Source organism: Hypanus sabinus, chromosome 3, assembly GCF_030144855.1.
Source record: "Hypanus sabinus isolate sHypSab1 chromosome 3, sHypSab1.hap1, whole genome shotgun sequence".
In the NCBI taxonomy this organism is placed as follows: domain Eukaryota; kingdom Metazoa; phylum Chordata; class Chondrichthyes; order Myliobatiformes; family Dasyatidae; genus Hypanus; species Hypanus sabinus.
In genome coordinates, this window is record NC_082708.1 from 65,288,823 (window position 1) to 65,316,371 (window position 27,549).

The 27,549-nt window shown below is 37.4% G+C and overlaps 1 protein-coding gene across 35 annotated transcripts in view; it reads right to left on the reverse strand.

Annotated features, from left to right (window-relative positions):
• The window catches only part of picalma (phosphatidylinositol binding clathrin assembly protein a), a 136,743-nt gene that overhangs the window by 48,651 nt on the left and 60,543 nt on the right, over positions 1–27,549 (reverse strand). For 25 of the 35 annotated variants that reach the window (XR_009511194.1, XR_009511193.1, XM_059964551.1 and 22 more), the window contains 8 exons: positions 25,438–25,531; positions 20,990–21,101; positions 16,273–16,379; positions 16,139–16,180; positions 12,348–12,436; positions 6,983–7,109; positions 5,740–5,879; positions 3,160–3,260 (listed from right to left, as the gene is read on the reverse strand). Coding sequence is in view for 33 of the 35 variants with exons in the window: in XM_059964551.1 (XP_059820534.1) it covers positions 3,160–3,260; positions 5,740–5,879; positions 6,983–7,109; positions 12,348–12,436; positions 16,139–16,180; positions 16,273–16,379; positions 20,990–21,101; positions 25,438–25,531 (812 nt within the window). In the remaining 2 variants the exon portion in view is untranslated. The remainder of the gene's footprint in view (positions 1–3,159; positions 3,261–5,739; positions 5,880–6,982; positions 7,110–12,347; positions 12,437–16,138; positions 16,181–16,272; positions 16,380–20,989; positions 21,102–25,437; positions 25,532–27,549) is intronic. The other 10 variants (XM_059964544.1, XM_059964577.1, XM_059964575.1 and 7 more) reach the window with 1 other exon arrangement.

Below are 27,549 nucleotides of genomic sequence, written 5' to 3' on the forward strand. Positions count from 1 at the left end.
ATGATAATTTTTTTGTGTTTTCCTCCCCTTCAGCTTTTTGCTTTGTCTTTCAATCCTATGGAGTTATTCAAACTGAACAGAAATTTTATCTTCTAATGGCATCCGACATGAATGCTTCCAGCTGTCCAGGTATTAGTGGCCAGTGTACTGGCATACTATACTATAAATGTAGTAAACTGGTAGCCTCTTCCAACATTCACACACTTATCATTAAACATGGTAAATAATCACTAGCGATATCCTGCTCCTTCAAAGGCACAATGTTTTGGTCTTCCCAAATACAATCAAATCATGAATAAGAGCTTCAACATTTTAAGTGTATTGTTTTTCTCTGTAATTAACATTATAAACATGTCAAAAAACAGATTCTGAAAAAAATGTCAGGAAGCAAAACAAATGAACACTTTAAACTACAATTGCCTTACTGGCCCAGGATAACGAGGGGAACCTTGTCATAGCTAATATAGAAGCACCAGAAGCTAACATAGAAGCAAAAGGTAATGCAAGCTGTCTGAAAAAGGCAAGTAATTATTTAATGCTTATGACAGTACTCGTCACTTTCGCATGAGAATTACACTAGTGATCTGTTTTCCTGATTCAAGACTTCTAAACTATAAACTTTTTCATTGACAGGAGCATGTAGACATAATTATAATACAGTATGGCGCTAGAATTTGGGACTGCTGTGTAAATAATCTTTAAAGAACTTAATTTACTTTTCAATGCATTACTATACTTTCTGCATTAATGTATTATTTCTGTAACTTACTGTATTTCATGCACCCAAATACATCTTCTGGATGCAGGCTTTTAAAAAAGTTTTTTTTCCCCCCCCAAAGAACATTGCTGCAAACACACAACTGGTTAAATCAAAAGCTATTGGCCAGCTAAACCATACAAACTAATAATATTCAAGAGTTCTGAAATACAGTTTATAGCCCAAAGTTATTTCAAACAAGGCAAAAGCCTTTTGAATCTTTTGACAATATAGGACCTTCGTGATATAAACTGCTGAAATAAAATCACAATATTATTCAGAATAAAGTGCTACTGCACCTTTGACAGCCCAAATCATCTTTAAAACTCTCCTTTACATTTGGCAATCAGTTTTTCCATAATAATTAGATGAAAATTGGTCAAATAGAGTATATCTAATTTTTAAAAGTATAGCTTTTGGACATTCTTAAACAAAATTGTTCAAGGTATTTGGAAAAAAAACCTGACCGTCTTTACAGGCAACAACTCGAAGTATAGCTATTCAAGTTACGGATATCCACCATTACAGAATTTATATGGTACAAACCAAAAATTCAACATTTAGAATTTAAAAAATCATCCTTAGGGAATTTGTGTTGGGGGGGGGGGGGTGGAGAACAAATAAGTAAATACAAATTCAAATTAACCAAAATGTTGCAAATTTTTTATTGAGTCAATTTATACCGTGGAGCAATAAACTTCATATATGACATTACAGTCAAGTAAATGCAGAATTATACTGTATATGCACATGTATATATTGTATATGCACAAGTGCATGTATATAACTGGTGCAATAAAAAAAATTCTTGCAACAGCATCACAGGTACATCAGTATCGATTAGGCTGGCAAACACTTATTTGCCACTCTTCTCCAATCCAGGGATCTGTGAACAGACACCTCAGTGCAGCACTGCTGTGCTCTTCATCTGCAAAGTATTTTCCCTGATGCATGCATGTGTTGAGGAGCTGCAGGAGCCACAGCCATCTCCTTAAGATACTCTGTTAGGATTTACTCTATTTGCACTGAGTCACCGTGCTTGAAACCATTACAACACACCACCCACTCCCTCCTTGACCACCTTTTACCAGGAATCACTCTCTCTAAATCCCATCCATTTCCCTAATACTCACAATTCTTAAACCCTCTCCTAATCTATCAGTCTTGCAGTCCAAAGAAAAAGCTTAACCGCACTGCACTCCGAGGTATGTTTTCACAAGTCCTCAGACTGGTGAGGGTGTGGCAAAGGAGGTACTCTACTATGACTTACAACCCAAGTGATGCTGTGGCTGCACACCCAAATCTTAGAGCCCCACATTAATGAGAGACTAATCATAAAATTTGTTTCTTTCGCTCAAGCCTTGTTCATCCCCACCTCCCCAATAATGTTTATTGGTAATTGAATATATTGATAGTAGAGGCTGTGGGCAACCTTGTCTTTATCAATAAAAAGGCTTATTATGTGCATGTGTGGAAGCTGAGCCAATGTACAGTGGTGATCTTGCCCATGTGCAGCATTGAGATGACAGGTAGACAAGTAAAAGCCAAACATTAGATCATTAATGGGACTCGTATTGATAACTTACAAAATTGCTTTTAAAATTTCAAAAATTGAATTAAAAATTGCTTTAAAAGAAAAAGTGCACTTGGAACTTTATTCCAATCAACCTTGAAGAGACTCACTTCCAGTTTTGAAGGAGTGAGGATCAGCGAATACCAAATTACTCATCTGTTCTCAGGAAGTTACAGATTTTTTTTTAATGGTTCTGCTTTAAATTTTAACTGCAGTCTGTTGCACCTCTGTTCTCGGGCAACTTCGAAGATGCAAGGAAAGATCATTAAATACCTTGAGTTCACTGCCCTACATCAGGAATTGTACTGGTTAGTTCCAGCCCAGACAGCTAACCTCTCACACAACCACACTTCATGGTGCACTTCCTTCTAATCCAATCTGAAGTACATTATGGTCATTCTCAAAAAAAATCTTTACCTACTACAATGCAGATTTTTCTAGCCAATGCCAGGTGACCCAGCTGGGAAAAGCCAATAAATTGATAAAACACCTTGCAGTGTAAACGTATCAGACATTGCTTCTATTTCCTCCCCAAATTTGATCTTTCTAGTTCAGTTATAGATTAGAAATTCTTCACATTTTACATAATTTACTTGAACATTAACATATTCATTAATTTAGTTTCAATTTCAACGCTAACAATTTTAAGATCTATTTTAGATTCTGATCCAACTTATATAAATGGAAACACAATGCACATCAACAAATGCTGTGATGCTGCTTCAAGTTTTTCATTGTACTTGCGCATATGACGATAAACTTGACCAACTTTTAATTTAAAATAATGAATACTTTCTTTTGCTACCTCAAGGTATTTGAAGCAACTTACCTCCCCATGTATTAGCTGCCAGTGGTACTGCTGAAACAGAATGCATGGAGGGTTGAAATGTTGGTTGAAGATCAAGCAAGTCGTTTGGCAGTTTGGACGTGCTGTAAAATTTAAAACAAAACTTAAATCTTAAGTGATGTGAAGTAACTAAAGTTTCAAATCATGCTGGATTTCACAAAGTGATCCAACATGGTAATTTTCACAAAGAAATTTCTAAACCTATTTAGCATTTTAATTCAATTATGGTTAGAAAATTTGCTTCAGTTCAGATGAGATAGTAATCAATAAGCATGTTTCAGTGGAAAAGGGATAGAAGTCTGGTGCTCCTAGTCAGAAGAGAGTTCAGGAAAACTAAAGTATAATAAGATTAATCAGTTCAGAGTAATTGCAAATGTACCACTCACCCCTAAGAAGCATTCCACTTGGAAAAAAAAACAAAAAAAACTCCTTAAAATAGTGCGCAAACAAATGGTGAAAAGAATCTATCAAATCAACATAAATGAATATGGAGATTACACATCTGCCTCCAACTGCCTATTGATTGATCAGGAATGTAAATATTTCCATCTCAAGATGCCAATCCTAATAGTGAACATAAATGGCCTAATTTAGATAGAATTCCAATTATGGAACAACAACACTGTTATGGAGCAGTAACACAATGAAACCTGTTGAGGTATTATCCTCAGTGCGCAGATGTTGGTGTTTCTCTCTGGGAGTGCTCACATTATTCTAACTTCCCACCAATCCGCTCACCTCAGCCTTAATTGGCTACCCCTTCAGTTGACCTTTGAATTCTACTGGCTCACATTTCTTTGGCTGTTAAGAGATTTGTAGATGGTGTCTATTTCGATAGGTTTGTTTACAAAGTTATCAGAAGAGAACCACACTTCTAAAAAATTCTTGTGTCTCCTTCATGTTTGCCTGCACCAGAACCCAGTTAAAGTGATGTTCTTCTTGCTCTTCATGTACTGAGATTAGCTACAGTGGATCATGTCTCCACACCACCAAATTGTGTTTGAACACACTGCAGCACCACTAAACTTCAGGCCAGGGAAGAGAAGCACTTATTCAAAGACCTCCAGAACAATAGTTACCCACAGAATTTCATCAGGAGATGCACAAGGAGAGAAAGTCGTGCAGACCTTACTTCATGAAATGCATGACCTTACCCTAGATCAAGAATATATCAGAACAGGTTGAATTCTCGAACCTCACATTATCACAATCATTCACAAACCAACAGCGCATTTAAGGAAGCTTGTCTCAACAACCAAAGTACCAGACTGACAAATGCAATGTGGTGTACAGGATCACCAGTGGAGATTGCAACAAGAACTATGTCGACCAGACAGAACATAAATTCTTGTTTACAGGAATACAAACTGTCAGTGCAGATACATGATCCACCGTCACTGATATTGGTACATGAAGACTGAGAAGGACACCACTTTAACTGGGACACCGTGGTGGTTCTGGCACAGGCAAACACGAAGCAGGCATGAGAATTTTTAGAACCATGGTTCTCTTCTGATAACCCTGTAAACAAACGGATAGAAATAGACACCATCTACAAAACCATAAGAGCTAAAGAAACACGAGCCAGTAGAATTCAAAGGTCAACTGAAGGAGTAGCCGAACAGGAGAGGCAAACGAACAGGTGGGCTATATAAACGTGAGCACTCCCAGAGAGAAACACCAACAACTGCGCAGAGAATATTACCTTGACTGATGACGAAACGTCTGCGAACTAATCGCAAAACTTGGTGAACACCGTAAAATCAAACGCCTCAACCCAATCTGCCGATATTCACCATCCTTTACAATGAAACCAATGTGGAAAGTGCAGATTTTTTTTGCAGATGGGCAAAAGGCAACTGAGAAAGCCTTTTCAGTTTCACAGGATCCAAGGGTTTGCTGCACTTAAAAAGAAACTGAGCATATCCTTGAATCTTTTCTCTGCCTGAAGGTAACCCCTCCCATGACAAGAGCTCTAATTACCGCGCTAATTTATTGAATCTGATATCAATTATGTGAATCACAATATAGCCAAATAAGAGTGATTCAAGCCAAAAAGCTAGGGATATTAATTTGCCTGGCTTTTCAGCAACTTTAGAATTTTGCCAATACAGTAAAGGTCTATTTTTCGACTGAGATCACACTGCACTCTAAAGAAAATTTCCAAAGTCATGAACCTATAGCATTAATTCAGCTGTTTGGCTCTCTCCACAGAAGCACCCTGATCTGCCTTGTATGTCTAGTATTCCCTTTTATTTCAGATTTCCAACAAGCAGGTTCTAAATCTCACACTTTGACATTTCCCCCTCTAACTCTCTCACTGATCTCCTTTTGCCAGTTCTGACAAAAGATCTGATAAAGTAACTGTCTCTCACACCACAAATTCAGTCTGCACTGCTGAGTAATTAAGCACTGTTTTTATTTCAGTTTGCCAGCATCAGCCATACAGCCATATTTTTGCATTTGCAATATTAAGTTCTGTCGTAAACTTTACTTCTTCAGTCAAATTCAGCAGCCACCTTTAAACTTCAAAAAAAAAAATTGCAGCTGCTAACTTCATACCTATTGGAAGAGCTAGGGGTAGAGAAGAGGTCTATGGCTGCTGTTGTGTTGATACTTCCACCTGAAGTAGAACTGGGTGATGCTGCTGTAGTTCCAGAAGATGGATAGGATGTCTTTGCAAGTTCTCTCAAACGCTGCTCCTGTTAGAAAACAAGTCCAACTATTTTACAGACATAAAATAAGTTTTAATCAGCCAAAACTAATCACAGAAACCAGCGGTTCCACGTAGGCTTACATGCAATTGGACAACAGGAAATTTTTCAGAACAATTCTCTATATTAAATGTATGATGTTCTTAAGACAGGTCTTGGCCCAAACTGGCAGCTGTTTCTTCATTTCCATGGATGCTGCCTGACCTGCCAAGTTCCTCCAGCATTTTGTGTCTGCTGCTTTGGATCTTCTCAACTCTTTTACATTTCACAACAATTCACATCAACGTAAAGTAAATCACTTAATACTGATTTTGTTAGGGCACTTCACAATTTTTAATTTTTAAAAGGTGCAAGAAAGTTTGAAAAATCTAAGTCTCGATTATGACATAATGTGATCCCACTAATATGGATAACAAAGAGCCTTGAAGAACTATACCAAAGACTGCATGAAAATGCAAAACATGACTGTCAAGATCATTGATGTTTCAGCAATCTATCTTGGGATAAATTTTGTTGCCTAGTTAGAAATTCAATACACAGATGAAAAGATCAGCATGGACTTGGGAGATACTCATAGAATTAACAGAAAGAGGGTAGCTGACAATAGAGCAGTAGTAACTCTCAAAAACAGTGGCCAAGAACAGGTATTTGAAGGAAGTTTGGTGAAGGATTTGAAACTAAGGATAACAAGTTGTGAAGAAAGAACTCTCTACTATGATATACACAATAGTCAAGATTTAAAAAAAAAAGATTGGTTCAGTCGTCTGTAGTTTAACAAGGTGCGGGGTCACAGGAGTAAGAATAGATTTCATGGAGAATAAACTTGGAGGACACAAAGAGAGAGGGCTGAAACACAAGAAATGGGTTGGTCACGTAGAGCCTGGTAGTGGGGCCAAGGGGTTCAGCCTGGTAAACAAAGCAAAGGAAAACAGTATATTGAATTGAAAATGATTGTACAATGGATTCATAAAAGGCAACACATCATTTTCATGTCTGAACATTATAAGTACACAAGTTCTAAGTAACATGACCTCAAATTTAATTCAGCTGGAACAATATTAAAGTAGAAGAGAAGCAAAAACACAACACACCACCTTCAGTGCTTTCAATCGGGCCTGCTCTTCCTCCAAAGCGGCTTGTTTTTCCCTTTCATCTACTCTGCTAAGTGACATGCCAGTGTTAGAAAGTGATGAGACTGCATTTGAAAGGGTGCTAGCCCTGAGAAATAAAGAGAAAGTATAAAAATGAGTAACTGAAAGTAGTGATGTAAATCAAATAACAGGTCTTCAGGATTTAACAAAACCAACATAATAACTTCCATATTTTGTACAGTTAAAGAATCTGTATTTTAAGACTGAATCCTTCAAATGCATGGTGAGAAAAAACTAACCCAAATGAGAGGAATTTTAGTTTCTCAGAGTTCGAAGAAACACCTACATTTAATGAGCAAATGTAACAAAACAATACATGCATTCTTAAGTCTAGCCCACTCCAACAAAAATGTGGATATAAAACTTACACTCATTTTTAAATGCTACTATGAACAGATGTCACATGCCAAGTATGATTAAATGCTTGCAAGCCATTTACTCAACTTCCCATGGGATGCATAGCAACACTTTCCTCATCTTCAACATTCCTGTGCATCTCCTCATAATAGATGTGGCAATTCTTAATTGGCCAGACCAGACACTAAACAGTCCAGCAAGTGATTCAACTCTCAATTTCCAAACCCTCTCTGCCACCTACAAAGTACAAAGTGATGGGATTCTCAACACCAGCCTAGAGGACGCAGCTTGAACATAAGACCACATGACATTGGAACAGAAATAGGCCATTCAGCCCATCGAGTCTGCTCTGCCATTCCAAAATGGCTGATTTGTTATCCCCTTCAACCTCATTCTCCAGCCTTCTCTTCATAACTATTGATGAACCAAAAACACATTAAGTACATGTCCTTAACAATACCCAATGACTTGGCCTGAAAAGCCATCTGTGGCAATGAATTCCACAGACTGACCCTCTGGCTAAAGAAAATATCATCTCTATTATAAATGGATACCTTTCCCTATTTGGAGGCTGTGCCCTCTAATCCTAGACTTCCCGCAACTGGAAACATCCTCTTCCCATCTACTCCAGCCAGACCTTTCAATATTCAATAAATTTCACTGAGAACATCATTCTTTTAAACTCCTATATGTATAGGCCCAGAGCCATCAAATGCTCCTCATATGCTAACCTTTTCATTCCTAGGATCATTTTTGTGAACCTTCTAGCCAAGAATATAAAGGAGGATAGTAAAAGCTTCTTTAAGGTATGTGAATAGGAAAAAAATAGTTAAGGCCAAAATTGGGCCATTGAAGACAGAAACGGGTGAATTTATCATGGGGAACATGGCAGAAGAGATGAACCGGTACTTTGGATCTGTCTTCACCAGGGAAGACGCAAACAATCTCCCAGATGTAATAGTGGCCAAAGGAACTAGGGTAAAGGATGAACTGAAGGAAATTTATATTAGGCAAGAAACGGTGTTGGATAGACTGTTGAGTCTGAAGGCTGATACATCTCCAGGACCTGATGGTCTGCATCCCAGGGTACTTAAAAGAGGTGGCTCTAGAAATCGTGGACGCATTGGTGATCATTTTCCAATGTTCTATAGATTCAGGAACAGTTCCTGTTGCTTGGAGGGTGGCTAATGTTGTCCCACTTTTCAAGAAAGGAGGGAGAGAGAAAACAGGGAATTATAGACTGGTTAGCGTGACGTCAGTGGTGGGAAAGATGCTGGAGTCAATTATAAAAGAGGAAATTATGACACATTTGGATAGCAGTAGAAGGATCAGTCTGAGTCAGCATGGATTTATAACGGGAAAATCATGCTTGACTAATCTGGAGTTTTTTGAGGATGTAACTATGAAAATGGACAAGGGAAAGCCAGTGGATCTACTGTACCTGGACTTCCAGAAAGGTTTTGATAAAGTCCCACATAGGAGATTAGTGGGCAAAATTAGGGCACATGGTATTGGGGTCAAAGTACTGACATGGATTGAAAATTGCCTGGGGGACAGGAAACAAAGAGTAGTGATTAACAGGTCCCTTTCAGAATGGCAGGCTGTGACCAGTGGGGTACCGCAAGGTTCGGAATGATTTAGATGAAGGGATTAAAAGTAACATTAGCAAATTTGCTGATGACACAAAGCTGGATGGCAGTTTGAAATGTCAGGAGAATGTTATGAGAATGCAGGGTGACTTGGACAGGTTGGGTGAGTGGGCAAATGTATGACAAATGCAGTTTAATGTGGATAAATGTGAGGTTAACCACTTTGGTGGCAAGAACAGGAAGGCAGATTACTATCTAAATGGAGTCAAGTTAGGAAAAGGGGAAGTACAACGAGATCTAGGTGTTCTTGTACATCAGTCAATGAAAGCAAGCATGCAGGTACAGCAGGCAGTGAAGAAAGCTAATGGGTATTGAGTATAGGAGTCAAGAGGTCCTTCTGCAGCTGTACAGGGCCCTGGTGTGACCCCACCTGGAGTATTGTGTGCAGTTTTGGTCTCCAAATTTGAGGAAGGACATTCTTGCTATTGAGGGAGTGCAGCGTAGGTTCACAAGGTTAATTCTCGGAATGGCAGGACTGTCATATGTTGAAAGATTGGAGCAACTGGGCTTGTATACACGGGAATTTAGAAGGTAGAGAGGGGATCTGATTGAAATATATAAGATTATTAAGGGATTGGACACACTGGAGGCAGGAAGCATGTTCCAGCTGATGGGTGAGTCCAGAACTAGAGGCCACAGTTTAAGAATAAGGGGTAGGCCATTTAGAACAGAGATGCGGAAAAACTTTTTCACCTAGAGAGTGGTGGATATGTGGAATGCTCTGCCCCAGAGGGCAGTGGAGGCCAAGTCTCCGGATGCATTCAAGAGAGAGTTAGATAGAGCTCATAGATAGCGGGGTCAAGGGATATGGGGAGAGGGCAGGAACGGGGTACTGATTGTGTATGATCAGCCATGATCAGTGAATGGCGGTGCTGGCTAGAAGGGCCGAATGGCCTACTCCTGCACCTACTGTCTATTGTCTTCCCTGGACCCTCTCCAATCCTAGCACACCATTTCTTAAATAAGGAGCCTGAAACTGCTCATAATAACATGCAGTCTGACCAATGCCTCAAAGCCTCAGCATTACATCCTTACTCTTATATTCTAGTCCCCTCAATATAAATGCTAACATTACACTTGTCTTCCTTAAGACTGACTCAACCTGCAAGTTAACCTTTGTAGAAACTGCAAGAGGACTCTAAATTCCTTTGCACATCTGATTTTTGAGTAATCTCCCCATTTAGAAAATAGTCCACACCTTTAATCCTTCTACCAAAGTGCATGACTATGCACTACCTTAAACTATATTCCATCTGCCACTTCTTTGCCCATTTTCCCAATCTGTCTGTCTGTTTGCAGGCACCCTGCTTCTTCAGCACTACCTGCCTCTCCACTGACCTTCATATCATCCACAAACTTGGCAATAAAGCCATCAAATCCTTGAGGCAAATCAGTGACACATAATGTGGAAAAAAACCTGACACCTGCGGCACACTGCAGTCAACAGAAAAGGGCCTTTATTCCCACTCTTTACCTCCTGCCAATCTCTATCCATCTTCTCATCTTTCCTCTAAGACCACAGGCACTTATTTTGTTACACAACCTCATGTGCGGCACCTTGTCAAAGACCTTCTGAAAATCCAAATAAACAACATCCACTGACTCCCTTTTGTCTATCCTGCCTGTTACTTCTTCAAAGAATCCCAACAGATTTGTCAGGCAGGATTTCCCCTTAAGGAAATCATTGCTGACTTTGGCCAATTTGTCAAGTGCCTCCAAGTACCCAGAATCATCATCCTTAATAAAAGACTCCAAAATCTTCTAACCACTGAAGTCAGACTAATTGGCCTACAGTTTCCTTTCTTCTGCCTCCCTTGCTTCTTGAAGAGAGGAATGACACTTGCAATTTTCCAGTCCTCCGGAACTGTTCCAGAATCTCGCGATTATTAGGAGATCATTACTAATGTCTCCATAATCTCTTCAGCTACCTCCTTCAGAATCCTAGTGTGTACTCCATATGGTCCAGATGACTTACTTACCTTCAGACTTTTCAAGAACCTTCTTTGCAATAGCGATAATACCCACTTCTGCTCCCTGACACACTCACATTTCTGGCATTCTGCTTATGTCTTCCACAATGAAGACTAAAGCAAAATACTTAAGTTTATCTGCCATTTCTTTATCCCCCATTACTACCTCTCCAGCGTCATTTTCTAGCAGTCCGATAGCCACTCTCATCTCTCCTTTACTCTTTCTATATCTGAAAAATCATTTGGTATCCTCTTTTACACCATGGACATTCTTACCTTCATTTTTCATCTCTTTATGCTTTTTTTAAAAAATTGCTTTCTGTTGATTTTTAGAAGCTTCCCAATCCTCTAACTTCCCACTAGTATTTACTATATTATATGACCTCCTTTTTGCCTTTATGCTTTCCCTTGTCCGGCACAGTTCCCTCATCCTCCCTTTAAAATACTTCATCTTTGGGATGTACAGCATCTTTCTTGCACCTTCCAAATTGCTCCCAGATACTACAGCTGTTGCTGTTCTACCATCATCCCTGCTGGTGTCCTGTTCTAATCAACTTTAGCCAGATCCTCTCTCATGCCTCCAATTCCCTTTACTCCATTTCTATTGCTACATCCAATTTTAGTTTCTCTGCAAGCTGCAGGATGAATTCCATCATATTATGACAACTGTCTCTTAAGGGTTCCTTTTCCTTAAGCTCCCTAATCAAATCTGGCTCACTATATAACACCAAATCCAGAATTGCCATTCCCCAAATGGGCTCAACCACAAGCTGCTCTAAAAAGCCATCTCGTAGGAATTCTACAAATTCCCTCTTTTGGGTTTCAGAACTAACCTGATTTTCCCTGATCTATCTGCATATTAAAATCCTCCATGACTATCACATTACCCTTTTGATATGCATTTTTTCTGTCTCCCATTGTAATTTCTATCTCACATCTTGGCTACTGCTCGGAGGCCTGTATGTAACTCCCTTCAGGGCCACTTTACCCTTGCACATGAAGTTTTAGTCATAGTATCACTTTACTGGAATTAAGGGACTAATACAGCATGCAAGTTTACTAAAACATTGTAACTTTAACAATCAAATGGCCTGTCGTTACTGTACAGGATCAGCTAAATTTGCAATGCCAGTGGTGACGGAGTCTGAGAACTTTACATCTCAACTCTCTGACAGTCTTGTTTACATCAAAGGATTCCTTTCTGTATTACTAACTGTAGCTCCTGGACCTGCATCATAAAGGGAGAAATAATGGATCCTGAGAAATGGACTGTCATATTCTCTCACATTCATTGTGACTTTTTAAATAGTCTAACTCAATGCAAATTACCTGCTAGCAGCTGTTGAAGAGTCTTTAACTTTCTTTCCTTCCAATGAAGCTAGATGCTGTTCTAATGCATCAAGGAGGCTACTTGGAGCCTAAGATGCAAAGAAAAAAAACTGTAATATTAAGATTCAAAGTTAATTTATCAAAATACATATACAACCGATTTTCATTTTCTTGTGGGCGTACTCAATATATATCCAATAACCATAATAGAATCAATTAAAGACCGCACCAACAGGGCACACAACCCATGTGTTAAAGACAACAAACTGAGCAAATACAAAAAGAAACAAAAACTAATAATAAATTTTTTAAAAGCAACAAATAGCTAGAACATGCAATGAAAAGTTCTTGAGAGTGAGTCCATAGGTTGTGGAAATAGTTGATGAGCAAGTCAAATTAAGTTACCCCCTCTGGTTCAGAAGCCTGATGGTTGAGGGGTAAATATGCAGATGGCTATGCATTGTTAAAACTGCACCAGAATCTCAATCCTTCAATTACTGGGCAGAATTATCTTCAAAATTAAGTGACTAGTTTCAGTTCTGTGAAATGGATATAAAGCAAAGCTCTTTGAATGCAAAAATGCTTCTGCATAGACAAATTAGGACACTTCAATTCCTTCAGCCAGGAAATGTTCTGGAAAAACATTTTAAAATAATTCATTCCGTCAAGATGGCAGCCATTATAAACTGATCATGAAAATTAGTCAAGTTCTGTTACTGGCTGTGCCAAGTTTGATTTTCCATATCGTCGCACTTCACTGGTTTTAAGAAATCCCATTGTGCAATTAACTAATATTAAACATGTTTTTTTGGAAAGATGCTTAGTTCTATTATTTGTAAATTTCAAACATGAATTGGCAGCGATTGGAAATAACACAAATTTAAAATTGAACATTTTCAATACACCACAGCTGAAGATATTTGCCTCAAGAGAGAAACTATGTAAGGAAGTGTCATCTGGAAGGCACTGGAAAATCCAAATTAAGTCATATCATGAGGAAATGCTTCCAATTTTAAAAATGCAATAGAAAACAAAAACAAAGATTTTCCTTTTATACTAACTTTAAATATACAGCCTGTCCCAGATAACAAATTTCATCTTCAAAAATGTCCCCAAGTTGATTTTGCTTGTTAATCAGAAAATGCACAGTACTTATTTTACACTAATCATAGACCCATTGTATTGCAATAGATGGCATCAAAAACATTTGTGTGACTTGAGGAATAATTACCAAGATCTGAGGTGGGGGTTGGGGGGTGGTCACAGACAAAAAACAATTCAGCCATTTGTAGGAATAAGCATATGTATGTATGATGGACTTGTGCATTTAATATTCTAGAAGCTTATTCACAGTTAGGGGATTCCATAGGCTGGGCACTCGTAACCCAAGGACAGGTTTTTTTTTAACCAATTTAAATATGTATTCGCATGATTGGAATATATTTTTCATTTTCATTATTCAATTCTAAATAGAAAGCAATATTAATGACTATTACATGAATATGCTACAACATAGAATAGGAGGGTGGTGAATTTGTTGCCATGTGCAGCTGTGGAGGTCAGGTCACTGGGTGTATTTATGGCAGAGATTGACAGGTTCTTGATTGGACATGGCATCAAAGATTGCGGGGAGAAGACCGGGAACTGGGGTTGAGGAGGAGAGAAAAAAGATCAGCCATGATTGAATGGCAGAGCAGACTCAAATGGGTCAGATGGCCTAATTCTTAAGTCTAAAAAATTTGGCTAAAATTTTAACCTCTGAAATATGTAATTTCAAGAGCAATTATTATCTCCTGTTTCCTATTATCTCCTGTTTCAATTCAAAATAAATGTGTCATCTTTTGTTTTCCCTTATCAAAAGTACATGCACTTCTTTTAATATTTTGCAATTGCAATGACATGGAAGTGGGGCTAAATGAGAGCAGAAACCAAATCTGAAGAGACAACAAAAACAGGTCGCACAGTAAGAAACGAAGGGGACATTGATGGAATGAATACTTCAGTATGTACAAAATAAAGTGGTAGATGAATACATCTTTGAAATTGCAAGAAAAAAAAAATCAGCATTTACTTCAGCTAGCCTGCTCAAAGTAACTTTTTCCATTGCAAAGGGTTAGCAAAAAAAAGGCTGTTTGGCAGTTAAGCAAATATACACAAACCAAAGGAATGTAGATGCGGAAATTTGAAATAAAATCTGAGAAGACTGAAAATTTTTAGCATGTAGAGAAATGAACAGAGCTATCCTACTTTGGAAAGTCAGTGACCAGAAATGCTTTTCTCTCCACAGATGATGCCTGACCAGCTCAGTATTTTCTATGTTTTCCTGTCTTGTAATGGGCAATACATTCAATCGTCATAAGTTTAAATGACTCCAAGAGACTCTAAAGATTTTCCAGAATAATGATGATTAAGTTTTAAAAATGATTGTAATCACAAAGCATTTACAATATTGAACCTTTTCTCACTTGCCTCTTTAGCAGATTCCTGGGAATGAAGGGCAATCATAAGAGCAAAATCATACCTACATTAATTGGAGGTCAAAAGATAAGGGACAGTTTTATTTAAAGATATTATTTTAAAGGAGAAAATGAGATGTTTGCTCTGGGGAGATCTGCAACATGTGGGTGCGTTCAAAATGCGTTCACAAAGGCCATTGGTAAGAAGGGATTTCTTTTCACAAAAGGTTGGGAATTTCTGGTATTTTCTACAAGAGAACTATGGACACAGAATCACAGAATGCATTCATTGCCAAGATGAACAAACAGTCGACTTGCAATCTTTATGGGGAAAATGGTAGGAAAATGGAACCCAGACCACTTTAGAATAATCATGATTTTATGAACTAGCTTGAAGAGCCATATAGCCAATTTCTCCCAATTCTTATGTTTTAAATGTAAAATCTGCTATAGATCAGTACAAAAAGGTGATGTTAAAACTTATTTTTTAAGTCCTTTAAATGTTCCCCTATGTAATGTTTAAGAGGGGTAACTGTGAAGAAAACTCATCAAGCCTGATGTGGGTGGAAATGGATTTAACGTTTTAAAAAACTCTTAAAATAGTGTTAATTTAACAGCTGACACCATATTTTACCAGTTTTACGTTACTTGAAATAGCTTAACAAGTATATAATTCTATGTTCTGGTTAAACCTAGGTAGATCAGTTCTGTCAATTTCATACCTATTAAGTCCTTCTACACAAAAGACCCAGCATAATTTATAAAGTACCTTGAAGCCCAGCAAAGCAGTATAATTAGTAGAAACTCCATGCCTGTCAATTCATCCAAGGAAATGGTATGCTTAGTATGCAGGAGCTGCTCAAAGCATTTGCATTTAAAATTAAAATACAATTTGTCAAAAACCCAAGAGGAGTTGAATGCAAATTCTCTAACATTCTTCACTCATTTGCAAAACATCACAGGGATCTTTCAAGGCCAAGGATAAACTATATTTTTCGTCATATCAATTGTGAAGTATCACAATAAGTTTAGTAACTAAATACAGGCAATCCAATTTTACAGCCATTTGGGTAATGGAAACTTACTCTTACAAAAATCAAGTCACTACTCAAAAACCTGAGATACAGAATAAAATTTGTTCTCAAGGAATTTGTATTTTTTAAACTATTTTCTTGTGTAGATGACACACTTTCATGTTACTAAAGTCCACAATACTGACCATTTTCTATGAATGTAACCCCACAACTCTCACAAAAAGAAAATGAGGGTCATCTGTAACTAGAACACTAGAACTAGACATTAGCAAGTGCACCCAGTTCATAGAAAGATGCCTACCTGAGAAAGATCTGGTATGTCCCCCCTGTCAATTCCAACTTGCTGTTTTTAACAAAAAATACACATGGTTAACAACAAATAATTTGAATATTAAAAATATTTTAAGATGTAGTTTACCACGCAGAAAACCTTACTTCGGCAACCTTAAGGAATTCAGAGATCCTTGTCATTCTAGTAAGGAATTTCTTGTATATATCAAGAGCCTCCTTGCACTGGTTTTTCTTCATATCGAAGTATTTCTCTAGCAAATACAAAACATTTTAACAATTAAATGTTCAACAGTTGGCTATTTCCCTGTCAGCTCATCATTTCAAACTCTGATCGTAGACTTGACAAGTACCCATGCTAGGTATTGCTGTTCAACTTACATTGCCAGGTTACTAGACAGACAGATCTGATATTGAGAAAACTTTCATCTCAAAGGGAACAACCATTTACTATTTTCAGCCATACTATATCCCAAACTAAGCACTGCAGACTTCCCACTCATTTTTAACTATTTACTGTGTATGCCTTTAAGAAAACAAATTTTGGGGTTATATACAGTGAACTACAATATACTTTGACAATAAACTTACTTTGAATTTTGAGATTTTGAACTTGATATTACAAATTTCTGCATAAGGACTGCAGTATGAATCTACCTACTAAAAGGTATTTGAGAAATACAGGGCCAAAATAATTTTAAGTAGCACTAATAACAAGGTACATCATCTGAAAGTGCAATAGAATATTTGTTTCAAACTGTAATTATCTTTCCATCCAATAATATATGAAAACTGCAATGACAAGAGCAAATTTACAATAAATTTGTAGTCCAAATACAGATTTAAGATTGCCCACTATTATGACTTGCTCCCAAAATGCGACTAATGTCTAAATTCTGACAGATCTCGCTAGCAATTCCATTTTGAACAGCTAGCATTATTCACCTTCAATACTGGCAAGTTCCAGGACACATGTGCAATAGCAGAAATCTTAAACTTTCAGCAGAATTCCATCTGTCATTTCTCACCTACATTCTGCTAGTCTAATGATTAAGAATTTAACTTCTTTTCCAGCATTATGATCCCTCCAATGGCTTTCCTCAAAAGACAAAACTGCAATCATCTTAAGGTAATGTTGACTGTTCATTTACCTCCAATAGATGCTGCCTAACACCCAGAGTTCCTCAGGCTTTAATCTTTTACTTGCCCGAATACACTTCCCTTCGAAATAGTATTTGGAAATCAAGGGAAACCTATGCTGACTTGCTAACAGTAAGGCAGTTCCTAGTAAAAAAAAAAATGATGAAAGGAGTATCCCAGCGTTGTAGGACAGGTATACCATTAAAATTCCATTAAAGTACTAGATAAATGAGGTCAACACAGTGCAAGTGGTTTTGATGGGGCAGAATTTGTTAGGTGTGTTCAAGAGGGTTTCTTAAATTATTAAATTATTAGGGAGATAGTCCAACAAGAGGAGGAGCTGTACTGGACCTGGTGTTGGGTAATGAGTCTGGCCAGGTGACTGACCTTTCAGCGGGTGAGCAATTAGGAAACTCATTAGGTTTGAAGATAGCTATAAGTAGGATAACCATGTATGAAAGCAAATTATGAAAGCATGGGGGGGGGGGGGCGGAGAGAGAAACAAGCAAGAGTTAATTGGGAACAGCTGTTTTTGGGCAAGGCCACATCTGACATGTGGAGGGTGTTTAAAGACCAACTACACAGAGTACAGGACAGGCATGTTCCAGTCAGAGGAAGGACAAGGAAGGCAAGGTAAGAGAACCTTAGATGTCGAGAGAGGTGACAAATTTACCCAAGGAAAAGAAAAAGTATGTAAAATTTAGGAGGCTAGAATCAAACAGAGCTCTGGATGATTATAAAGAAGCGAGTAAAGAGCTCCCTGAAAGTGGGTCTACAGGTTAATAGTGTGATTAAGGCGGCATATGGCCTGCTTGTCTATAATAGTCAAAGCACTGAGTTCCAGAGTCAGGAAGTTATGCTGCAGCTTTATAAAACTCTAGTTAGGCTACATCTGGAGTACTGCATACAATTCTGGTCACCCTATTATAGGAAGAAATCTAGAGATTTTGGAGAAGGTGTTGAAGAGATTTACCAGGATGCTGCCTGGAGTAGAGGCCATAATGAAAGGTTGGACAAACTTGGATTGTTTTCTCTGGAGTGGGGGAGATTAAGTGGCGACGTGATTGAAGTTTTTTAAATTATGAGAGGTCTAGATGAGTAGACAAGAGTGCATCCTTTTCCCACAATTGATATGTCTAATACCAGAGGGCATGCTTTTAATGTAAAATGGGGTAATTTTAAAGGGCATATGAGAGGCAACTTCTCCTTATTTTAAAAAAAACAAAGTGGTGGGTGCCTGGAACGCACTGCATGGAGTAGTAGTGAAGACAGATACATTATGGACTTTTAAGAGGTGTTTAGATAGGCACATGAACATCAGAAAAAGAGGGATATGGCCATTTGTAGACATAGGCAATTGGTTTAGTTAGTCATTTGATTACTAACTTACATGGTTCAGCACAACATTGTGGGCTGAAGGGCCTATTCTTGTACTGTACTGTTCTAACTTACATCCCAAGCAGGTTAAGTAATATCACCAGAAAACAACTCTAGATTCAAGATCAAATGCAAATTTGATGACACATAAAATCTCTAATAGCTCAGTTATTGTGGAAGCTTTGTCAATCAGTCCACACTGCAAAATTATTGCTTCTGCTTTGTAGCGTCTGGACTAAGTCATCCTTACATTATGCTTTGTTTATATTCAATGCCTATATAAAAAGTTTAGTCAAGTTGACACAGCATTCAATGAACTTCTAGCAAAGCTGTATAGTAATTAGCTTAAATCCCAATAAAACTAACTAATCAGATTAAGGTAACATTGTCTAACCATTCACTAATTTTTACATTACAATACCCAAAATAAAAGTATTAAAATTATAATACAATACCCAAAAGAGAATATAAAGTAATTTATATATTTAAAAAGATATGGTTTGTATCTCCAGCATGAATCATTAGGTCTTCCACAATAGAGGACCATTCATTTCTGGATTGCATCAATCACATTAAAGGATTTACATTAACATTTACAAAAATTAATTGCAACGAAAGTTTCTGAAAGACAGAACTGGCTATTTTGCCATGCAGTTGCAGATATTCCTGAGAAAGAGCATCTATTTGTCTTAAATTCAGAAGTTCCATGACAGAAAACAATCTGGTTGGATAATCTGTCATTTTATAATCCATAATTTTCCATCCAAATTGATAATAAATTAAGATGTGTAGCAATCAAGAATTAATGGTCCTAAACATTAAGTATCTTCTTCTGCTGTAACATATGATGCTTCACACAATGAAAGAAAACAAAGATAAGCTGCAATTGGAGTTTGATAGGTCAAGCAAAATGAAGGACTGTTGAGCACAGAACAAATGATGATAGATAACCTGTTGCAATGGTATCCAACTTGGTTCCTGATTGCCCTAAAAGCTCTTTACAGTTAATGGAAAAAGAAATGAAGTTCAGGAAGTGTTCATAAACAAATAGGTCTGCAATCAATTTATATTCATAGGCAATGATAACCAATGTGGTTTTAAATGACATCCAGGGCAGCAAAGATAACCAATTGCTTCATTTTAAAAGTCATGTGATGTTGTACTTCTGTCCGAGAAGATAAAGTTAGCCCTGTTTAATGCCTCATCCATAGGCTGGCATATTACACAGCACAATGCTGTCACTGCTGAGATGAGAAAATCACCAATCTTCTGAACTTGATGCAATAGTGTTACCAGTCAATTATTCCAACACTACAGAAAGGGAAACTGGATAATGATCGGTTTAATGAAAAAAATAAGCATTTGCCACCAGCTGACTTGAGCAAAGCAAGCAGAATTGGAAATACAAGTAGCCTGTTACATTCAACTTACTCTCACAACTTGGGCACTTGGAATTTGATCCCATACTTGTCCAAGATGCAAGGGTGTCAATAACCTTGAATCTCAGATATCACAACACTAACAAACTTTATTTTGTGACAGAATGACAGTCAGTAAAGGGGGAAAATAAATGCAAATTGTTTTTAAAAACAACCAGCATTCGAAGTGATAGCAATTAAAAAATAATTTCTATGTTAAAATAGGCATTTCCATGTTGTGCACTGGTAACATTTGATACTTTATTCATAAAGTACCTAAGTATGTGTTGGCCATTCACCTCAAACCATTTTGATTTTGCCTTACTGAAATTCTTAATAAATCTCACTGAAAAAATGCATATAATGATAAATCGGCATTCATGCAAGAACATAACATTAGTAAAATGATGGAAGTTAAAAAATAAAATTTTTTTCTGGAACATCTTACAATGAAACTGATAATCAAGCATGTTAGGAATTTGTGGTGCTGAACCAGCAGGTTTTCTAGACTAGTGGATATGATTTCTATTAAAGCTAACACACTTAATTCATTTTTAGATGCTACGCAACAGAATAAATTTTCCAGTGAACCAGGAAAGCTTAAACAAGATATGGTAAGTGGGGCCCTGGAAAGTAAAGAGCACAAGGGCCATTATCTGAGCCACATAATGAACCATCAGGATCTCTGAATCATTCGACCATGTTTTAATCACAGTTTGACTACATTGATTCTTGGAATATCAGCAATAGTGGAAAAAAAACAGCACTTAATGCCCTTTCCTGACAACCCTCAAGAATGTGACAGACTGATCTTCTGACAGTGTTCTCCCAGTTCTACTGTAGGGAGTAACAGGGTTTATACACAGCAATAAAGTAGCTGACATCCTTAAACAGGATAAATTTGCACCTCTGAAACAAAAATAACTTACCCAAGAGGTTAATGATCCCTTCGTTGTATGCTGCAAAAAGTCTAATGGCATCTTTGAAGAGTAGCATGAAAGCTGCATTGATCACACCATTTGTTAGCTCATTGGCACCGACCTATAACAAAGAAAACCAAAAGGGCTGAACTATAACTCAAACTTAAAATATTCATCCAGCTGTTATTCCAATTCTTAAGTGAATGTGGATATCACTTAAGGAAGTTTTTTTTGCAATAATTCATCTTAAGTGAAGGCAGTGGAATAAGATAAAAAAATCATTTTAAGGGCTTCGCGAGTAGAGACGAACGCAAAAAAAACTTAGGAAATTAAGCCATTAAGAATAGTTTGCACGTGAAAATTATGTATTCTCTCATTAATGCAAAAGTCATCATGTATTATTTCAAAACCAATCACAAATCTTGTTTTATTCTTAAAGCTACTATATTCACAAGTCAAATGGTCAGTTCAAATCTATTTTGCTTTTAGTATGTGTGACAGAAATTTCATTGAAAACTTTGTGTCCAAAAAGGTAACCCATATACTGAACTCCCACGTTATTCAAAATATTTGTTGAAAGTATTTGCATCTTCGCTGTTTTTCACCAAACTATTAACATTTAAAACCAAGGGCTTTATATTCAGTGTATGTTACAAACATTAGTTGGTCTCAATTAAAAATTACTTCACAAAACCTTACCTGCATACAAAAAGAGGAACACTAAAGACTTAAACAACATGGACAATGTAAAAGCAAAAGCAAATGAGTGGGGCATTACAAACTAAATTACGGAGAACAGGGCAAGTCAGTTGCCATTCATCAGAAGAGCAGTAGGAGATCAAGAAGCTGTGTGGCATGTTTTGCTTTCTAAAGATTTGGGTGAAATATGTAAATATAGAACAAAGAAAGGAAGAGGCACATTGATATTTTAAGTCACAACTTTCAATTTGCTCCTTAAATTAAAAACACAAGTATATTGATAAATAACTATGAAATAGGGGGGAAAATCTTCAATGGTTTCTGAAATGGAAACATTTTGCACAACTTGATATTTTTAAGTCAAAGATGTACCCTTATTATGAATGCGAGATTCTGCAGACACGCAAAGCGCTGGAGGAACTCAGCAGATCAGGCAGGATCTACGGAGGGAAATACAGAGTTGATGTTTTGGGCTGAATGACTCAGCCTGAAACATTGTCTGTTTATTCCCCTCCATTGATGCTGTCTGACCTACAGAGTTTCTCCTTGTTAAGAACTTCAACTCTGAAGTTAAAATTATTCAGACTTGGGCAACTGTGAATCAAGATATTAGCTCTAAAACTGTACAACAAAGATCATGTTCAAAAATTACAACTATCATGAAAAACAGACTAATTAAATGGGCTAACAAGGACAAGCAAAGTTACACTTATGTGTAGACCCAAGACAGATCCACCTTATGTTGAGATGATAACCAACAAAACCACCCAAAAGTTGAAGGATAAATAAGTAGTTGTTTTAAGACCTCAGACTCTCACTTTTACAAAAAGGAAAAAAAATAAAGAATTTTATTTTTATTTAGATGTACAAAACTACAACAGGTTGTATTCACCAGCATTGCCACTAATCATCTATGCATTTCACATTTACTTAGCTGCTCCTTCTCCAGTCATCCTTATTCTTGTTTCATGTAGCTAACCATCCGAACTATTTTTAAGCGTTGATATGTTCTCCATTACCAGATACTCAATTAGGTACACCTGCTCATTAATAAGTATCTTATCAGCCAATCATATGGTACTAACTCAATGCATAAAATTATACAAATATGGTCAACAGATTGAGTTGTTGTTCAGCCCAAATATCAGAATGGGGAAGAAATGTGATCCAAGTGACTTTGACCATGGTTGTGCCGGAAGGGTAGTTTGAGCAGCTTAGAAACTGCTGATTTCCTGGGATTTTCATGTACAAGAGTCTCAAACCAAAAGAAAACATTCTATTCTTCCACAGGATCCATCTTCTGCAAATGGTTATTAAATTTTTATCCTGAAGTGTATCAACTTACATAATTAACACATAACTGTGCTGCTTCAGTATTCAAATTACCACTTACTTTTGTAGCTTCTTTCTGTCCATAGACTTAATTATCATGCTTTTCAGTTTTAGCACAACCTGCAGTGCTTTCTAAACTATATCTACATACACTGCAAAACACAGCAAGTTACAAATATGTCATTAAAACAATATCCAACTTGATAAGCAGGATAACACACAAGATCTGAATTTAAGGCAGCATTTTCCTCAGAGGTATACCACTATAATAGGAAATTTACCAAAAGTCTAGGAAATAGCAAACGCGAACTAAAGCTGATGAAGCTCAAAGTAGATAACAGTTTCCAACTTGAACTGTTTCTCAAGGTAAACACCCAGTAAACAACCTTCAGATCCATCGAGACAAACGTTCATCTGAATGCTAACTCTTCTACACTCTTTGAAAGAAGACTTTAAGAACTTCGTGTGCTCTTTAGCAGTGGACTCATTCTAGCATGAAGCATTTATTGTTTTACTTCATCAGTCTGCAGCAAGGATGTGGAAATGTCTCCATTTTTTAAGCAACTATGTTTTTCTTGATAATGCTGCCTATTTCAGATACAAGTCTCTAGTTCCAGTAGTAGGAAAGTTATGGGAATGTATTCTAAGGGTTCGGACATACAAGTATTTGATAGGCAGGGACATATTATGGATAGCATAGCTTCATATGCATGGTAGGTTGTTTTTTTTTGAGGAGGTTAGCAGGAAAGTTGACGAAGGCAAGGCAATGAATGTTGTCTACATGGCTTTAGCAAAGCATTTGACAAAATCCTGTGCAGGAGTTTAGTCAAGAAGGTTCAGTCACTTGGCATTCAAGATAAATTGGATTAGACATTGGCTTTGTGGGAGAAGCCAGAAGCGGTCTCCAAGTGCAGCCCTGTGATGAGTGGAGTACCGTAGGGATCAGTGCTAGGTCCGTTGTTTGTCATCTATATCAATGGTCTGAATGATAATATGGTTAACTGATACAGCAAATTTGCAAATGACACTAAGATTGGGGGTGTAGTGGACAGCACAGAAGACTATCATGTCTTGCAGCGGGATCTGGACCAGCTGGTGGCATATGGTTCGGGTCATTAAAAAATGCTTTTGGCACATTGGCTTTCATAAATTGAGTACAAGAAATAGGATGTTAAGTTGAAACTGTATAAGACATTGCTGAGGCCTAATTTGGGATATTGTGTGCAGTTTTGGTCACCTTCCTACAGGAAAGATGTAGATCAGATTGAAAGAGTACAGAGACATTTACAAGGATGTTGCCAAGTATGGAGGACCCAAGTGATATGGAAAAATTAAATAAGTTAGGACTTTATTCCTTGCAACATAGAAGATTGAGAGGAATACAACAAGGGTGTATAAAATAATGAGGAGTATAGATAGGGTAAATGCAAGCAGGTTTTTTTTCCACTGTCAAGTGGAACAACAACCAAAGGTCATGGGTTAAGAGTGAAAAGTGAAAAGTTTAAGGGAAACACGAGGGGAAATTTCTTCACTCAGAGGATTGTGAGAATGTAATAAACTGCCAGCACAAGTGGTGCATGCAAGCTCGATTTCAACACTTAAGAGAAGTTGAAATATGGAGGGCTATAATCCCAATGCAGGTCGACGGGAGTAGGCAGTTTATATGCCTTGGAGTGGACTAGGTGGGCTGATGGGCCTGCTTCTATGTTGTATTTTTCTTTGACTCTGTTTGGATGTTTCTGTAATTCAACATCTTTCGAAACTAATTAGATTACAATTTGTCCATTGAGTTCAAGTTGATCACACTTTTTTATTATTAAATCTAAAATTTTTACCTACTTGCCATTTTTGTTAACCTACTTCACTTTCTTATTGCAGATGTCTCAAATACTAACATAAAAGGTCATTTTGGTGGTTGTTGAAGCCAACTGAAAAATATTGTTAAGAGTACTTTTCCAACTAAAATATTGTGTGTACTTTGACAACTGCTTTAACTTTCCAGTAAGCAAGTCAATGATTTCTAGAGAAAAAGAAAATGCCTCCTTGTTATGTTTTAGGCACCCCTTAAATTATTGTTTAATTTTGTGGCCTCTTTCAGTTCATGACTTGTCTTCCAGGGAAAGTATTATTATTACAGGAACCTTTGGCAAATCCAACTGAAAAATACACTTAAAAAGTATAACTTTAATAGGAATCAGTATTTTTCTGTATATCCCCTGTGCATAGGGGGGGGGAAAAAAAACAACTGAAAGCAGGTTAAGTAATTGTAAAATCCAAGTTCGTCAGAAAGTACTCATCTTTAAAGTTCAGCAATATACATGGGCATTATCTACACATGGATTCAAATACAGTATACATGCATTTACATCAATACAAGGCCAGAAATACTGTGCCCAAATGCACATTAATAAAAAGTCATATCTCACATTGAAGTCCAGCAAGGCATCCATCTGATTCTGTATAAGGGGCATAGTCTTCAGCAATTTCTCTGTGTTCATTGTTCTCATTACACCATCAGCCCTGATAAAAATAAACTGTATTAAATGTACAATGTTTACCGAAAACAAATTTGGAGTAACTTATGGACAAGAAAGTTTATATATAACTAAACATATGATTCTTATTTTAACAAACCTACTAACATAATAGTTTTAAAACTGTTTATATGAACTGCAGATTGGAAACTTGTTGCCAAAACAATTCTACATATCAAAGGCAGAAGCAAAATTTCTCTCAGGAGTCAAGAATCTTTGAATTTTTTTTTTACCTCATACAAGCAATGGAAGCAAACTATTCTTTTAAAAGCCAAGAGTGAATGAATTTGTCAAGCAAAAGAGTCAAATGGTAATTGGGGATATGCATGTAGGCACAGCAGAAAGGAGGTTAAAAATCAAACCAATTCTCATTGTATTGAATGGCAAAGTAGGCTTGAGGGGAAACTCCACTTCTATGCTTATTTGTGTGTTTGAATATCAGATATACAGTGAAGAGATCTGAGATGAATGCAGTCTAGCAGGAAAATGTTAAGGTTGAATCAGTGATGCCTTTGCTCTATCTTGGCTACAATCAGGGAAATTTGGGGAGCTTAGTATATTCAGAATCAGAATAAAGTTTATTATCACTGTCTTATTAGATGGGAGCAGTACAGTGCAAAGACAAAATCACTGTAAATTTCAAAATAACTAAATAGTGCAAAAGGGATAACGAGGTAGTATTTGAGAACTTATAGAACATTCAGAAATCTGATGGCAGAGAGAAAGATGATGTTTCAGGATGATTGTGAATGCACCCTCAGGCTCCTATACCTCATTCCTGATAATAGTAATAAGAAAGCATGTCTCAGACTCCATCAAGGGTCCTTAATGAAGGTCTCACCTCTTTGATCCTCTAAGGTGAGAAGAGCTTGTCCTTGATGGAGTTTGCCGAGTCTCTTGTGATCTGGAACCTCCATACCAGGCTGGTATGTATCCAGTCAGAATGCCCTCCATTATACGTCTATACAAATCTGCATAGAGTCTTTGGGTGACTTCCCAAATCTCCTCAAACTCCTAATAGAGTCAATGCATGCCTTCTTTGTGGTAACATCAATGTGTTGGGAATTGTGATTGGACATTGACACCCAGGACCCTAAGTGCTCACCCTTACCACTTTACTGTATTCTCCTACCTTCTACTTCCTGAAAACCACAAACAGTTCCTTGATCTTTCTGGTACTGTGTGAATGATTGCTGTTGTAACATCACTTAACAAGCAATGTTATCTCACTCCTGCATTTCCCCTTGTCGCCATCTGAGATTTTACAAACAGTGGCAACATCTGCAAATTTATCAATTACATTTGAGGAATACTTAACTACACAGTTATGAATGCAAAGAGATTGAACAGTAGGCTAAGCACGTTCTGAGCTGCACCTATCTTGATTGTCAGCGAGATGTTATCATCAATCCTTACTGACTGTCGTCTCCTGATGAGCAAGTGGAGAATCCAGTTGCACAGGGCCAGATTTAGAAGCTTGATTAATACAGAGAGGATGATGGGATTGCATTTCAAGCTGTAACTGATAAACATCAGCCTGAGGTATGTTTTGGTATTGTCTTGGTGCTCCAAAGCAAAATGGAGATCATTGAGATTGCATCCACTGTACAAATTTTGAAATGATAGGCAAATTGGAGTGGGTCCAGATCCTTAACCAGACAGGAGTTTAATTCTACCCAGAACCAATTTCTCAAAGCACTTTGTTATGGTAAACTTCAATGCTACAATGATAGTCATTGAGGCAGCTCACCCTGCATTTCTTGGGCACTGATATGCATGGGAACCTCATACCGCATCAACGAGAGGTTGAAGATGTCCTTAAACACTACTGCCAGTTTGTCAGCACAGGTTTTCAGTTCCCAGCCAGGAACATTGTCAAGATATGACACCCAATGAGAATTCACCCTAGTGAAGGATATTCTGACATCAGCCTCCAAAACAGAGGTCACATGGTAGCTGGATGTCACAAGGGTTTGCACAGGTATAGTGGTATTCTCTCTTTCA